Source organism: Tachypleus tridentatus, chromosome 7, assembly GCF_004210375.1.
Source record: "Tachypleus tridentatus isolate NWPU-2018 chromosome 7, ASM421037v1, whole genome shotgun sequence".
NCBI classification, from domain to species: domain Eukaryota; kingdom Metazoa; phylum Arthropoda; class Merostomata; order Xiphosura; family Limulidae; genus Tachypleus; species Tachypleus tridentatus.
Window position 1 is genome coordinate 51,393,042 of NC_134831.1, and position 17,661 is coordinate 51,410,702.

Consider the following 17,661-nt stretch of genomic DNA (forward strand, 5'->3'; position numbering starts at 1 on the left):
TGTATAAAGAATGTATAGTTCCTAAAAGATCTAATAATAGTTCAAACATCTTATTTTCATGTTATCAGCACAAACAGTTTTAAGAGCAGCTTTTGTGTCTGGTACATAAAAACTTTCTGCCATTCAGGAATTCTATTAAGCAAACTTCATAAACTAACTCATTAAATTATAACCACTAGCTATCGAGGAGATTGAACATACTTAATACAAGTTGTATCAATATCAACTTCAAGATTAGAACAGTCGTTGCCATGTGTTTGCTTTTTCTTGTCTATTATATATATATCATGATACTTCACTTCTAAACAACTGTTATTTTTATACATTTAATTAAAAGGAACAGTGAAAAAAATGTTTGCAAAAATAACAGTGAAGTTTAATTATTGAATCAAATATATGTTAAGTTACGATCAAAAGCGATAATAAAGTTCAAGCATTTCCTATTAAAAGTAAATTTGTACATTTTACGAAATGAAGAAATAAGGTTTTATATCAAAAAATCAGTTATTACGAAATAGTATTTAATTAATATTTAATTTAATTACCCTTACAAAAAGTAATATGCTGTTTATCAATGGAATTATTTGTTGTGTATTAGAATTTATCTCCAACGAGCTTCGGATTTATCATGTTAAGTACTACATTTTCAAATTGCAGGAAATTTTAAATTGAATTTAGAAATTAATTCAATATAGATATGTACCAAATTTATGATGTTTGTCAACAATATATGTATATAAATTTCTATCTTAATACGAATATATTTTAATATACAAATAAAATGTATTATAACGTATATTACAAATAACAATTTAGATACAAAAGATTTGCAAAGTTACAAAAATATTGAGTTTTCTATCTGGTCTTTAACAGAATATTTTATCGACGATTCATGATAAGCGAATTAATTTTAACTTTTAATTGTTACGTTTCACTGAATGAATAGCCTCACACTTTCTTTTCACCGAGAGGAAGATATCTAATGTCCGAGTAGAAAGATTGACGTCCGAAGTTAATACACTGAAGTTAAATAGTTTGTAATGTCCGAAATTTAGAAACGTTCTTGGTGAAAGATATTGTAACAGATTTACTGTTGTAGATTTATTTTATTGCCTACGCTTGTTTTTGTATGTTTTTTTTCTTTTCGTTGTAACGTATATTCTGAACTGTGTACTGCATAAAGTCCCGCCTGTTCTCGAAACTTGTAGAGAATTCTTGAAAGTGAGAAGCAATAATATTTGTTTACGAAAACGCTTTAGAATATTGTTGCAAGCAAACTTTGGTGAAAGTGTTTAGAAATTCGCGTGATTTGTATAAACCTAACGCGCCGGAAGGAGAATATTATTGGACAGCAACTCTGGGATCAACGTCTATTAATTGGAAAACTACAGAATTTGACCAGGAACGTTATAGATTTCGAACAATACAAACCGTTTAACTTCAGTGAATTACTTCTAACGTTATTATTCCTGTCAGGGTATTAAGTATCTTTGTTGGAAAACGTGAACTTCTAACCAATGTGAGGTAAGCCAAGAAAAAGCGAGGCACAACAATATTAATTCAGAATTACATTGTTTGTCGTAGTCCAGTTTTAAATCGGATACAAGACTCACTATTGTTTGTAAAAACTACTGTATATAAACCATCATTTGTAATAACTACTAGTAATAACAGTTATTATAAATTGTATTATTTTTATGTTTGTATATTAAAATATATTTTTGTTAAAAAAGAAAATTGTGTGTATCAGTCTTGTTGGCAAATAATATATATTTAATACATATTAACATTTAATTAAATAATAAGCTCAATTTATAATTCCGATTATTTGTAGTTCATAACGTACAGGGCCCGGCATGGCCAAGCGTGTTAAGGCGTGCGACTCGTAATCTGAGGGTCGCGGGTTCGAATCCCCGTCGCGCCAAACATGCTCGCCCTTTCAGCCGTGGTGGCGTTATAATGCTACGGTCAATCCCACTATTCGTTGGTAAAAGAGTAGCCCAAGAGTTGGCGGTGGGTGATGATGACTAGCTGCCTCCCTCTAGTCTTACACTGTTAAATTAGGGACGGCTAGCACAGATAGCCCTCGAGTAGCTTTGTGCGAAATTCCAAAACAAACAAACAAACATAAACTTGATATAAATCGAAATTAAATGAATTTCTACATTAAAGGTTTCGGCTGTATGAAAACATAATACGTGAAATGATAAATCAGAAGTTCGTCCGAGATAAATTATAATATGCAAAATTGATAAATGAGACGCTCATGCTCGAGATCTGAATCAAAGACAAAATTCGATTAAATTCAAATTAAAATAATAATTTGAATTATATTTATCAGTGGCAATAAAATATGATCATGTTTTATTATTAAGATTTTCTTGAATCACCCTCCCGTGAACAACTAAGAATATGTAACAAAACTTTTTGCTCTAAACTGTCAAAATCTTAAAACTAGTAGTCAAGAAATTCGTTAGAAAAAATGAACTAAAAAGCATATTGTTGAAATACTAGTCGGTGATGATTTATTGTCTGAGGAAGCATTAGGAGAATACTTTAATGTCCCAATAGCCAATCATAGTTGAGCGGTAAAGGTAAGTTAAAATTCCAGCTAAATCTGAAACAAATAAAGCTAGAACAATTTCTTACTGAGGCCGAGAAAGAGTAAACCTGAATCGGTGGGTGGTGATGGCTAGCTGCCTTCCCTCTAGTCTTACACTGCTAAATTAGGGACGGCTAGCACAGATAGTCCTCGAGTAGCTTTGTGCAAATTTCAAAAACAAAACAAACAAACAATCATTGACGTTAAGCGCAAAGTTGCACAATGCTCTGCCTATCACCCGGTTTATATGAGGCGTAATATCAGGTGATGCCAGACTCTGTTGCACATGAAAAAAGTTTTAGATACGTTTCGAAAAGTGTTTAGCAACTTTTTTTGCAAGTTTTATGTTTAGTTGTCATTTGTATATTTTATTTCTCATCGTCTGCTTCGTTGGAACAAACTATTAAGTAAACAAACCATATCGGTTGGAATATAAAAATAACTTAAATTAATGAAACAACTTCAACATGAAAAGATGACTAGAAATGTGTAACCCCACAAACAAATATAATTGTTTTTTGTTTGTTTATTTAGAACAAAGCTTCACAATGGACTATTTATACTCTATCTATTGCAAGAACTTGACTTCTTGATTTTAACATTGTATGTCTGACATACTGCTGACATACCACGTGACTAACCAATACATAAAGATACGAGAATTTACAATGCTTAGAATGCATCGTTTAGCTACACCAGAATACTATAGCTTCGTCTCTTTTTATAAGTTAACTTCGTTTTTTTAAACACTAATTTGTCGATTATCCAATTTGTCTTACACTACTAAATTAGGGACGGCTAGCACAGATAGACCTCATGTGGCTTTGCGCGAAATTCAAACCAATTAATTAAATTAGTATTATCAGTAACTTGGAGGAAGAGGTCAAATGTACCTGACCCTCCTGGGTATTTAACAACATCAATACCCAAATACCCACACAGTCAAACTATCAGTAACTTTATCAATACCGTCACTGTTGCAAGGTTGTCTACTAAATTTTGTGAAAGCAAATATAACACAGTTTTTATACTGTACTTACAGTCTTATACCAAAGTTGACATTATGTACATTATGTTTGTATATCATAAAATAACTGCAAGAAACAAATAAGATTTGAGGCATAAAAATCGGCAAAATTTTCATTTAAATATTATAAACAAAAAGATCCCACTTTGGGAAGAAAATGAAATTCATGCACATTTTTATTAAAAATCATTTTAAATAAATACTATGAAATGAATATCTGTTTATTGATTTATTTTTAAAAAACGATTAAAGTAAATTCCTATTCTGGATTTATACGACATCAGTGTTTTAAATAAGTTCCATTTATTTATAAATTTAACTGGTATAGGGCTTGTCAAGTAGTTAGTGTGCCCGGCATACGAATTCAAGAGTTCACGGTTCCTGTCCCACTTCTGCAAAAAACGCACTCCGCATTTTAGGGCAGTGGGTTGAATATAAGGATAAGGGTCAAATTCCACTATTCGGTTAGGTAAGAGTAGTGTGAAAGTTGGCGGTTGATACTCTTAACTAGATGTTATCCTGCTAAATTTTCTGCTCAAAACTAGGAAGGGAAATGCACAGATACAATTTTCACCTAAAGTTTTAAAAAGGCTAATTGTGCAATTCGTCCTTAATTTAGGGCTGAGAACCAAGACGTCAAATACTAACGTGTTTAACACATTTTTCCACAAGAATAATGCAATATCATTATTTCAGTCACATTTATTTCAGTACATTTATTACAAGGTTTATAACTGTTATGACTGAGCGACATTGATCTTATCACTCAGTTTTAGTTAGAATACTATGAAAAAATAGTAATAGGATGTAGTACGTCGAAACTGGTGAACCGTAAAAATATTTCAGAGCAGAAAGTGTGATGACCACCTATTAAAACTACAGATACTTTGTGAAACCTAATGTATTCAGGTCAAACACTTTACAAGTTTTCACATTTAATGTTCTTAGCTCAACAATGTCTTGCAAAAAATATTCAAGATCTGTATACTTGTTACCATTGGCGTATATGTACAGTGCGTTGCAAAAGTATTCACTCTCCCTGTACTGGTAATAACTTTTAGGTATTTTCTAGTGCAAGATTACTTAAATGACGAAAAAAATATTTTATATATTAATGTTGCACCAATTTCTAAATATTACAAAAAGTAAAAGGTGCAGTATTATTCACTTTAGCGATACAACAAAATTTTTTTTTTTTTAAATACATGTTGCAAAAGTCTTCACCCCTACATTGATTATACAGTTAATATTTGGTTGAAGCTCCTTTGGCAGAAATGATAGCTGAAAGTCGTTTTTGATAATCCTCCACAAGCTTTGCACAGTATGCTGGAGATAATTTTGCGCACTCCTGCTTGCAAATGTCCTCCAGTTCTTGTAAACTGGAAGGATGTCTTTGATGCACAGCAATTTTTCAAGACTCTCTTTGATTTGGTTTTGTGATCATTGTCCTGTTGAAATGTAAACTTTCGACGAGTTTTAGTTTTTGGCTGACTTATTCAGGTTTACCTCTAACATCTACGAGGGCTGTTCAAAAAATACGCGGACTGACGTCATAAAACAAAATGTACTTTATTTAGAAGTTACAAGTCTGGGACCACTTCAAAGTACTCTCCTCCCCAACGCACACACTTATCCCAACGGTGTTTCCACTTGTTGAAACAGTCCTGGTACGCTTCTTTTGTAATGTCTTCCAGCTCCTTCGTCGCATTTGCCTTAATCTTGGGAATCGTCTCAAATCTTCTTCCTTTCAAGGGTCTTTTGAGTTTGGGGAACAAGAAAAAATCGCAAGGAGCAAGGTCAGGTGAGTAGGGGGGGGGAAAGAACAGTGATCGAGTGTTTGGCCAAAAACTCACGAGTTCTGAGGGCTGAATTTCGCAGCAACGCGGTGCATCTTCAATTTTTCGGCCAAAATCTCGTAACAAGATCCAACTGATATCCCACACTCTTCAGCAAGCTCCCTGACAGTCAGACGTCGATTTGCCGGCGCCAAGGTGTTGATTTTGTCGACGTGTGGGTCGTCAGTTGACGTGGAAGGACGTCCAGGACGCTCATCATCTTCAATGGACTGTCGACCATCCTTAAAACGTTCATGCCACTTGAAACATGCCGTACGCTTTATAGCAACATCACCGTAAGCCGTGTTAAGTATAACAAAAGTTTCAATCGCAGACTTTCCAAGTTTAACACAAAATTTCACAGCAAATTGTTGCTCCTTCAGGTCATTCATTCTGAAATCCGCCAAATGAAAAAATCGCACTTCACTTAAAACCGCGTAGCTAATACACAAATGAAGATATCTGCAATCGGGTAATGGCGTCGTAATCAGCTGATCTGTGCAAACCTAGCGACACCAAGCGGATTTCCCTGGAACCAACTGGAGCCGCGCAATTCAAACAGTCCGCGTATTTTTTGAACATCCCTTGTATATACGTTTTGCATTTTTCACATCATTACGGACACACCACCAAGCTTTGCTGTGTCATGAGCAGTGTTGAGTTACAGCATACATGCCGTTTGTCATTCAAAACCTAATTTTTTTTTTCTGTCATCTCACCTGACCATGTAAGTTTTACACTTTGTTGTAGTGTTGTATGGACATAGTCCATTCACGATCTGAGATGGATTTTCTTTCTTCCCACCCTACCATACAAGTATTTTTTGTGTATACTACATGGTGTGTACAGTAACTCCAGTTGCTGCTACTGATCTGCAGCTCCTTCCGTGAAGTGAATAACAACGCACCTTTTGTTATTTGCAATATTTATAAACTAGTCTGGGATTAATATAATAAATATTTTTGGACATTCAAATTATGTCTTTCACAAGAAAGTACCAACAATTTATTTCCAGCACTTTTGCAAAGGCACTGCACATATCAGATATATACACATAAGTTAACTAACACTATTTCTTCTGATATTTGTGATTGTATCATTAGCTTAGGCTAATCTGACTGACTGAAACAACATGGTAAATACTTCTAATAATCCCCGACGAGTCAAAGTTTCTTTTTTTTTTCTATTTATCAAAAATATTCTTACTATTTGTTACAATTTTTCACTTTTGTGTTGTTTTTTGCTAAACACAAAATTACACATTGAATTATCTATGCTGTGCCCACTGCTGGTATCGAAACCCAACTTTAGTTTATAAAAAAGATAACAAAACCGAATCCTCAACAGCCGCGGCACTTGAAATTCTTTTACGCAGGATTAGATGAAATTAATCTATGAGTCTTTTTTTTTTTCTTGTTATTAGTTATATAATTTTGTGCGCCAACAATACCAAGCGTGAGACGATCGTATAACCGATTCAGTTTTATTACTCACCAGAATTTCTGCCAGCTTACACTCAAATTGCAATTTTTTTAGGCATGATTAGAGTAAATTAATCTATGAGACCTTGAGCGTGGTAAAATAAATTAGTCGACAAAGGCTTGATCTCCTGAGTCTAAAACTGTAGTTAGATCTCAAATCGGTCAAGAGATGATGGAGCCATAAGCTAAAAATGTCTGTCGAGGTGGGGAAAACAACAACAACAAACAAAACTCTATGTTGCACTAAGAATGTTGGGTAGGTTCCAAAACACAGAAGGAACTATATAAAGCTGTTTTAGACACTTCTTTTGGTACCTATTATTATTTTTGTGGAATTTTGAAATATATGTATAAAGCTTGTTACATAGGTAAGACGTTAACGGTATCCTTAATGATCCCTAGAACTTAAGTGAAAGTAAGTTCAAACATTTTCCCTTTAACACACAAAGCATAGACAATATGGGTGCTTGGCTTTGAGAGGGAAAAACAAAGGAAAACAACTATACAGAATACTATATAGATAAAAGCTTGATATCTAGTGAAACATTCTTGTACACACACACAAAATAGGGTATATATATTTTTAAACTTGCATGCATAAATATTTCCTCATCCTAAGTAGTTACAAATAAATTGTGACATGGCCAAGAAAATAATAATAATTAAATATTGGGAATCCTGAAGGCAACAAAACACAATAAACACTGAAAATTTAATTTATATAACTATATTAGATTATTTGCATCAGACTGTTAGATTGTTTGACCTACTATTAAATAAACTATATTAACAGCTTTTGAGTTCATTTGTTTGTTGGTTTTTTAATTTCGCAAAAAGCTATACGAAGACTTTCTGCACTAGCCGTCCATAATTTAGTGGTGTAAGCCTAGAGAGAAGGCATCTAGTCATCACCACCAACCGCCAACTTTTGGACTACTCTTTTACTAACGAATAGTGGGATAGACCGTCTGGTTTACATGCCTGGTTTCGAATCTTCCATTTACGAGTCACGTGCTCTATAACCACCTGGCTCGGCTATTGAGGAACCTACATGATTAAAGTTTCGAGCTCTGTCTAAATCAATCATATCACAAGTGACTAGATCGATAACGGATTTAAGTGGAACTAAACTAAAGTCAAATTAATTTTTCATGTGAGTTTGGTTTGGTTTGAAAGTTACACGAGGGCTATCTGCGCTAGCCGTCCATAATTTAGCAGTGTAAGACAAGATGGAAGGCAGCTAGCCATCATCACTCACCACCAACTCTTTTACTAACGAATAGTGGGATTGAATGTAATTTTATAACGTCATCACGGCTGAAAGGGCGAACATGTTTGGTGCAATGGAGATTCGAACTCGCGAACCTCACATTACGAGTCGAGCGCTCTAACCACCTGGCTGTGACTGGCCAAGTTTAGCTAGAATATTATGACTGTAAAGGCGTTTTAAATGAGTTTCAATTTTGGAAATGTATATTCCTGTTTTAGTGATACTCAAATGGTGTTCGTTTCGTGTTCAATTTTTTCAAAGAGTCTCAAATAAGGCTTGGTATAAAATGAGCCATAGCATTCAAACTAACACACATTCGTCATTTTCTTCTTATTTCTGACAGACGATTTCCTTCTTGCGTGATGGCCTTGGATATAACTTGTGTCTTATCCTCCTTTGAAGTTGTTGCTCTTTTAAGTTAAATGATTCTTGTTTTGTTTGTTATTGAATTTCACTCAAAGCTACACGAGAGCTATCTGTGCTAGCCATCCCTACTTTAGCAGTGTAAGACTAGAGGGAAGGCAGCTAGTCATCACCACTCATCTCCAGCTCTTGGGAATGACCGTTGCCCCCACAGCTGACAGAGCGAGTGTATTCGGTGTGACGGGGATTTAAACCCGCGACCCTCAGATTACGAGTCGAGCACCTTAATCACATGGCCAAGCTGGACCCGGGACCGTATAGGTTGGGGTCGTAATAGTTTATAGTTCTTATTCACCATAAAATTGTATACGTTCAAAGTAAAACAACAGATATTAAAATGATTAAACAAATTAAAACAGATTTCTCAGAGCTATCTGTGTACTTTTTATATTTTATAAAACAAGAGCTGTCAATAAGAATCCAAAATGGCCTAATCATATCACTGTCTGAGCTTACAGGGAACAACAATTCATGTGTAAATCTTCCATTTTATTAAAGTTTATTAAAATTTCGACTTATTTTTATTTCAGTTATAAAATTCTAATCCTTGTGGTACTTTTACGAACCATCGGAAACAGTACAATATTGCTAATACCTTAAGAAAACCTCTTACGTAACTATTTTGTGCAACTTATTTCTCCAGAAAGAGGAGACCTAAAAAGTCTTAATCAGATTGTTTGTTTTCGCAATTCGAGCAAAGCTACACGAGGGCTAGCTGTGCTAGTCGTTTTTAATTCAACAGTGTAAGAGTGGAGGAAAGGCAGCTGGTCCTCAACCTACCTAGCCAACTCTTGGGCTACTCTTTTTACCAACGAATAGTGGGATTGAGTATACGTTATAATGTCCCTTCGGCTAAAAGGTAAGCATGTTTCATGTGATGGGGATTGAAACCCGCGACGCTCAGTTAATGAGTCGAGCGTCCTAACCACCTGGTCATGGCCTTAATCGGATCTAACATTATTCGAAGTGTATTATGCATGCAAAATGTAAAAGATATCTTTGAGCTAGAATTCTATTCTGTTGAATCTGATCTCTAAACGAATCAATGTAACGCGTCCTTGCGCACAAGAGTTAAAACACAGATTCTAGTTCTGAATCGTAAATATCAGTTAGTAATAACACAACAATCAGGGGTGTATTTTATCCATATGTTATTGCCTTTGAGTTCACTGGTTTTTACTTTGGAGAGTACCACTCCTCTGCGTGTAGCCTTAAGCCTCACACCCACATCATTTTCCAAATACTTGTTTATGTTGCTACACCAAGTTAGGATATTTTAGTTCCTCTCCTCAATCAGTAATATATTACTGATTTATTTACTGCTATTTTAGAAATTTTTGTTGTGTTCATTCATTTTACTCGCAAAGTTCATAAAGTTTATTTGAAAAGTTTTGTTGTGAATTTTAGTGCAAGTAATGAAAAACAAAACGCAAAAAAATACCTATGATGTAGAGATGGCAACGTGAAAAAGAACAGAAGGAAAGTTGGAATGAATACACAAAACCATATGAAAATCCTTACACAAGTGGCCAATAAGTACCGAAGCAATTTTACAAGCTCATGATTACGAACTACTGTAGTTCCCCGCTGGTACAGCGGTAAGTTTACGGATTTACAATCCTAAATTTGGGGTTCGATTCCTTTCGGTAGACTCAGCAGATAGGCAGATGTGGCTTTGCTATAAGAAAGCACACACACATTAGGCACTGTAAGACTGTACAGTAACATTCAGTTTAAATGCTTTTATTCGACCTGAATTCATGGTACTGGCAAGAATTCCACATTTAGTTGTAGATAATAGTTATTCTTGAAACGATTTAACCACTTCTTTTAACTCTGCATGATAGCAAAACATAGTTGAAAAGTTCAAATGCTTCATTGATAAAAAGTGTCGGATTATTTGCTACGTATATACTTCAATTTAATTTGATCCCAGCAAGATGTCTGAACTTCAAAAAATGAGTTCTTTACTCGAACAAAGTATAATTTCAGGAAAAGTGACAATTTGACGTAATTTATATTTAACAATATATTTTATCCGTGAAAAAGAAGAATACAGGAGAGAAAGAAATGAATAATTTTCTGATAACTACTAAGTAGATTAAACCTAAACTTAAAAGTTAATGCCTAACGCAACCACCATCAACTGACACTAACTGAATGGTAGAATTTTACTCTAGCTGTTATATCGTATCCATAGATGTGGACAGATAGTAAGGGCATGATATAACACGTGGACCATGTCCTCCCCATAGTTATTCTATCTTACCACCTTGATAGGATTTTGTTAAAAGAATTAGCCAAACAGTAGATTTCATAACGTGCTAACTATAGCGAAACCAAAAGTTTTGTGACAATACCGTTGACACCCTGCTTTCCAGGAACAAGAATGAAATTCCAATGCCATACACAATGTTTGATTAAATTGTTCGCATATAAAGCGAAACAGTCACTGACACCGGATATCAGATACTTATTATGAAGGAAGTACTGTACATAGTAAAAAAAAATACTTGTCATTTGATATCACGGATGTCCTTTTGGATATTTTCAGTCAACAAACGAATTGTTTCATCAATACACACAAAAATCTCACCTTTCAGTCGTGGCAATTGGCTATAAAAATACTCTATTCCTTTCAAAACCTTTCTTTTACTGGTGAGAACAACTGGATTATGAAATTAATACATGTTCGGGTTACAGAATACATTGTTTTGGGAAATACTGAGAAATAGCATTTACTCCAACTCTACCTTCTTATAAAATGCCATTTTTCTTCTTCCTAAATAAAGACCCCCCCCAGTGGCTCAGGAATATGTCTGCGGACTTACAACGTTAAAAACTGGGTTTTCGATACCCGTGGTGGGCAGAGCACAGATAGCCCATTGTGTAGCTTTGTGCTTAATTCAAACCACCAACAACAACAATCCTAAATAAACTGGATAACCGAATTCAACATATTTATATTTGTGTCTGGCGCTTATTCTTTAAACGTTTAAATAAAGTAATAATTTGGGTGAAGATACATTTTCGTGTAATTTATGAACCGCGAAAATCTTCAAAATATCTTCTTAACAGCCTATTTTGACTTAGTATACAAATCTAAAGGTTACCTTTCAGACGCCCCCCGCTAGTACAGCGGTAAGTCTACGAATTTGCAATGCTAAAATTAGGGATTCGATTCCCTAAGATGGACTCAGCAAATAGCCCGATTAGGCTTTGCTATAAGAAAACACACACACACCTTTCAGATTCCATCTTTTTCATTAAATATCTACTATATCAGTTAAGAAATACCAAATGTACTTCTCATTAAAATGCAACCGATTCATAGATTAAAAGTCAGCTATTGTTACGAAGCATTATAAATAAATAAAATCATTAAACATTCTAATACGTAGTACCTCCTATAAAACAATATAAAATACAAAACACAAGAACCACTTGGGCAGGTGGTTAGGCGACTGATTCGTAATCGCGGGTTCGAATCCACGTCACACCAAACATGTTCGTTCTTTCAGCCATGGAGGGAATATATTGTTACGGTAAATCCCACTATTTGTTGGTTAAAAAAAAGTGGCAATGACTAGCTGTCTTCCCTCTAATCTTACTCTGCTAAATTAGAGACGGCTAATGCTTTGCGCAAAATTAAGAAAAACAAACTGTCTAAACTTCTCTTGAACTCGGTCATTGTAATGTGTCAATATGTAAAACTAAGTATACATTTCATTTCCATGAGGTGTTCTAATACCTTTATGGAAATACGTCATGATGATGATAAACCCACTCAAAGTAAAAATGCAGTCTGAAAACGGTTGTTATGGGTATTAAAATAATGTACAACGTAACAAACTGTATATTATAATTCAAATGCTATTATTACACGTTAGTTAACTCTAAATTTGAAGGTAAACTTTAATAAAACCCTAAATATCGGTTTTTGTGTCATGTAGTACACTGCTAGCCAAAATTTTAACCAACTAGTATTTAGGCTAATTTCATAAGTTCACATTTTCCTTATTAAATGCTTAAAAAGGTTTTTATTTTTCATCTTTCGAAGTACTCAAGTACGTGGTTGAGTCTAACAAGGCAAAATGCATATTTTTTCTTTATGTTCATTGCCCTTTTTGGCCAGCAGTGTATGTTGAAGACAGCATTGATACAAATGAGATGTTTGTGATCTCCAAAGTCTATAGCTTCTTACGAATTAGGAACTCAAATTACCATATTGACAGGCTAAAATATTTCCTGCTTTCCGAGATATTTATTGAATTAACAAGGTTGCCCCGCCCACTTCTTCCTCTTTTTGGAAATGCTTGCATACGTACACCCGTTTCTATTTGTGTCCTGTGGTTAACTAATCGAAAGCTCTAAATATCCTCTATGTAGCTCTCGAGACTTTCGATAATATTTATGTGGGAAACCCTTTCTTTTTATAGCAGATTCCAAGTGATAAGACATTAGTATCCTCGAAAAAATCATATTTTCTAGATCAAAATACAGTTTAGTAACAAGCTTGATAAATTATAGTAGAATCCTGGGGTATTGATAGACTAATTTATGATTTTTGTCATCTCAAAATGCATGAATTAAAACTAAAAAAAAAGTTTTACATCGTCCACGTGCGAAATTTGATAAGGCTTAGCAAATAGTAAACGAGTATAAAGTTCGTAACTAGAAAAGATTGTCGTTTTCTATACTTCATTTACTGCTCTTTTTAACAAAAATAAATTTAAGAACCGATTTGTAAAGAGGAGTAATGTATATACATATATAATGTATTATAACCGAAATATGACTATTTCAAAAATACTGGTCTACAAAAACACAAAAAACGAGACAGGTTATTTTTGTACAGAGAAGTGCACGTGCGCTGTATCATTGCATTTCTTTAAAAGTTAGCCAGAAGCGGTTGAGAGGTCAATATAATAAAACTAGGGAGTATATTGAGCATTTCGTAATTATGTGAAGGTTAGTAGATTTAACAAGTGAAATTTGAAAATTTCTGAAGCATAAAGGTATTTTAATCTTAAAGTTAAAATTACTTTGCACGTTGGACAGTCAATGTTGGAAAAAATGATATACATGAGAAAAATCTTATAATTCAATAAAAAAAATTCCGATACTTTGCGTACCAAAGCCTTGTAATGTTTAGTGGTAAATGAAAACTTTCGCGAAGATATGCTTACTCTATTAAAAGTTATAGCATGAAAACTAGAAAGAGCACAAAATGTTTATGAGGTTGGTCCTATGAATAGTGCTCGTAGTGAAAAAGAAATGTTAATGTACTTATTTTCAGTAATTTCTCGTAATTGACCAAAACGCCAAGACAAAATTTTAAAATCACACAAAATTTAAACTTATAAATTATAAAAGTAATATCTTTAAATAATTTTTTTCCAAGATTTGAAAACAAAAATAATAAAAAAAATTTATTGAAGCATAAAAACTAAAACTACAAAGTTCACTATGACAGGTTTAGTAACTTCCAGTACTACATACTGGCATTGTTTGATGACTTCACAATAACCAATTCGGAGAGTTCTGACGTAGTGTTTGGTGTCACCGCATCTGTTATAAATACATGTAATGATATACAGGCAAAAACTTCAAAATGTCTAAAAACACAGCTATAGTACAAAAGCACCTGATAGAAAGCACAAATGCACTACTACATTGCATAATTATGTTTAATAAAATATTTCAATTTGATCAAACGACTGAAATAGCCATAAAAGTGGATGACTGCATTTTTTGTTTGAAATAACAAATATGTAAGTCAGTATTGGGTAAATAGTTTCTTTCACCATTTTATACATTCTTCCGTCTTACTGTCACATTAAATAATATAGTACAAAACCAGCAGAGTAAAAGAAATAACATTGAAATGATACTTATACAATAATAAAGAAAAAATTAACTTTTGGCAGCAATAATCAAAATAATACCAGTAACATGTAACAGAACAAGATATTTGTTAGTACAGTAATATTAGACCATGGTGTAAAAGTGTTAGAACGTAAGCTTAGAAGAGTAACACAGAATTTGTTACATAAAAAAGTTAACCATTTTGTGCGATATGGTATAGACCAACGTGAACTTATGGTACTACACTTTAATTCACCTTGTATGCAAAGAATGACATAAACCAAGATATACATTGTAAAAACAAGCTGTTACAAAATAAAAATAAGGCCTACAAATGCTAACCCAACATAGGTCCACCACACTTTCATATACTATTGAGTGAAATATACCTTTTAGTTCTAAACAGGTGTAATATCATAATACAATGAATCTATACAAATTTTATTCACATAATTTTTACTCGCCGATACAGGTTTCCAGTAACAACAGTCTGTAACAGCACTTCAACTAGACCTCTCTTACTGCATAACAATGCAAATAAAACAATCTGCTGAGTACATGAGGACATTAAACCAAGATAGTATATTATGGTATATAGCAAAGAACAATCTCTTGTAAAATATTACCAGAAACCTGTACTGGACCAGGATCTAAAAACAGATATTACAATTACTATCAGCCTAAGTATGATGCAATATTATCAATCAAGCTTTACTAGCTAAACTGTTCATTTCAAAAAGTGTGTGTGTGCAAGTCCACTTACAACTGGTAAATCACTGAACCAACTCTCACCAAAACTGGCATGAGGCTTCCACATTTGGATCCAACCCCTAATGCAATTTTTTGTAAGGGGAACAGATAGTCATTCTTAAATTTTTTTTTCTAGAAATCAACCTAAAACAGCCTTCTGCAGTATTTCCATTCATAATAAGGGAACTATGAAATTGTTTTCTTTAATATTTTTTTTTACTCTTTTAATAGAGGCTTTTACAATGCATACTAAAGAATGAATATGTTATACATGAAATCATAATTCTGAAATGTATGCAACTGTATCAAACCTCTAAAGAGATCTCAACTATAGCAGTTGAAATCAGTTTCTAAATACAAATATAGAAAAATGAAATTGTTACATTTCAGAGATGAATCATAACACTATTTCTGCATTCTCTAAACATACCTCTAGGTTATAAAGTAATCCTTCTTTACATACATGTAACTTTCTTTGAGTTGAACTTTATCTTGGCATATTTATGTTACAGTCACATGTTTGTTACAAGAAGGATTTCTATATTCTAGACGAGGTCTTCAGGTTTTGACTTATAAAAGTGAGTCAATGATCATTCAAGTAACATATTTCCTGAAAAATAAACAATTTATTATCTGAATAATTGATACAAAGGTTTCAGAAAGGAAAAAAAAAATACCAAAATTCTTGTACCTATACCTTTTAGCATCAGGAAATAAAGAGTAAGGAAAACTTCCTCCCATAAAAGCTTAAAAATCAATGACTTAATTTCTTTACAATTAAAAATGTCACATTCTTGTGATACTGCAATGCACCATGTTCTACATATCCATTAATGTGTTTCTTTTAATACTAGTAGTCTTAGAGGGAACTCGTTTTGAAAAAGACTAGTAAAGAAAACAAGGAAGGATATTCAACTTAAGAATATGTATTGAAAATTACACAGTTCACATAGCAACTTTTCCAAATTAACAAATTAACAAATAATTCTCAACCAGATAGATCATTTGCTTCATACAAAATCTGATCGTAAAGTTCTGCCTTGACCGTGCGGCCTCCAAAATACCTGCCATTTAGAGCATCCCTTGCTTTAATAGCCTCTGTGGAAAAAAAAGTAACAGAGTTAAACACAATTTACGATCATGATGAAAATCCATACAAGTATCAAAAAATCATCAATTTCAATGTGAAATTCTTATATTTTCATCCAACTCATCTAGGTAAAACTGATATTATATACGAAGAGCATGTAAACACCACACTGCTTTAATTAGTTCTTTATCTTTTATTGTAATTAACTCTTACACAATAGCTCATGTTGGTTTAAAATATTAAAAAAAATATAATTTAATGCTTAATATTATTCATTTACCTTAAACAACACACCTTTGAAAAGTTATACTGCAGAACACCTGTAGTCCAACCACACCCCAGCATAAAATTATCATTATAGTAAGCTCTGGATCAAAATTTCAAAAACCAATTGCACTGCAATTAATCTTAAGATTAACATGCAACATCAACAATATGAAAATGTATGTATTCAAGAGGAAATAAGTTGACAAATTAAAACAATTACAAAATGTCACTGTTTCACAGTATACAAATATGTAGTATTAAACTATTCCTTATACAAATAGTGCACCAAAAACATGCAAAAGTTTTTATTACACTTCTATATTCAAGTCATTATCCACCAATATATGATGATATTACTACAATACTGCAAAATTCATCTCGAAGGAAACCTAAAGTGTATGTCCTTAGGTCCAACCAGATCAAAGTATAAATGTATCATTATAGCAGACTATGGATTGAAAATCTAATATACAGATTATTTACAATTATCAAATAAGGTTTTTAGAAAATAGAATTTTATAAGCAGCAATCACAGAGAGCACTTGTTGAGGAATGAGATGTACATACATGATTACCACAATGTCGTCATAGGCAAACAGGTGAGATCATATAATACTATATAGATGAATTATTTTTTACAACAGTCTATAGTGAAATAAATGTTTAGAAATTTGTTTTGTAATCTACAGAGCAAGCTGCATGTAAAGTCAATGATAGTATCACAACTGTATGGGTCACAGATAAATATATTATAGCTATGTGCTCCATCTGCCTGTTATAAAACAATAGTGTCATATTAATCCAGGGTTTCTACTTAACAACTACACGAATTGATATAAATTTATAATAATTATGTAAAAAGATAATATAACCAAGAAAGCTGTTGGTGCACAGTGTGTTGACGAGAATAAAATGCAAGACATTAATCTTATATTTACTTTAAAAAAATAACAACAAAGGGTGGGGAAAAAATACAATGATTAAAGAAAATATGGTAAACCACAAAATAAGTTAATAATTTTCATTCCTATGGCCTCTAGGTATTCAT

The 17,661-nt window shown here is 33.2% G+C and overlaps 1 protein-coding gene across 10 annotated transcripts in view; it reads right to left on the reverse strand.

Moving 5' to 3' along the window:
• Positions 1-14,043: 14,043 nt before the first annotated feature.
• LOC143255642 (poly(U)-binding-splicing factor PUF60-like) overlaps positions 14,044-17,661 on the reverse strand; it is a 67,416-nt gene continuing 63,798 nt past the window's right edge. For 8 of the 10 annotated variants that reach the window (XM_076511619.1, XM_076511617.1, XM_076511625.1 and 5 more), the window contains one exon: positions 15,863-16,354. In XM_076511619.1, the coding sequence (XP_076367734.1) occupies positions 16,245-16,354 (110 nt within the window). In that variant the 3' untranslated portion in view covers positions 15,863-16,244. Of the gene's footprint in view, positions 16,355-17,661 lie in introns of all 10 variants that reach the window. The other 2 variants (XR_013030774.1, XM_076511618.1) reach the window with 1 other exon arrangement.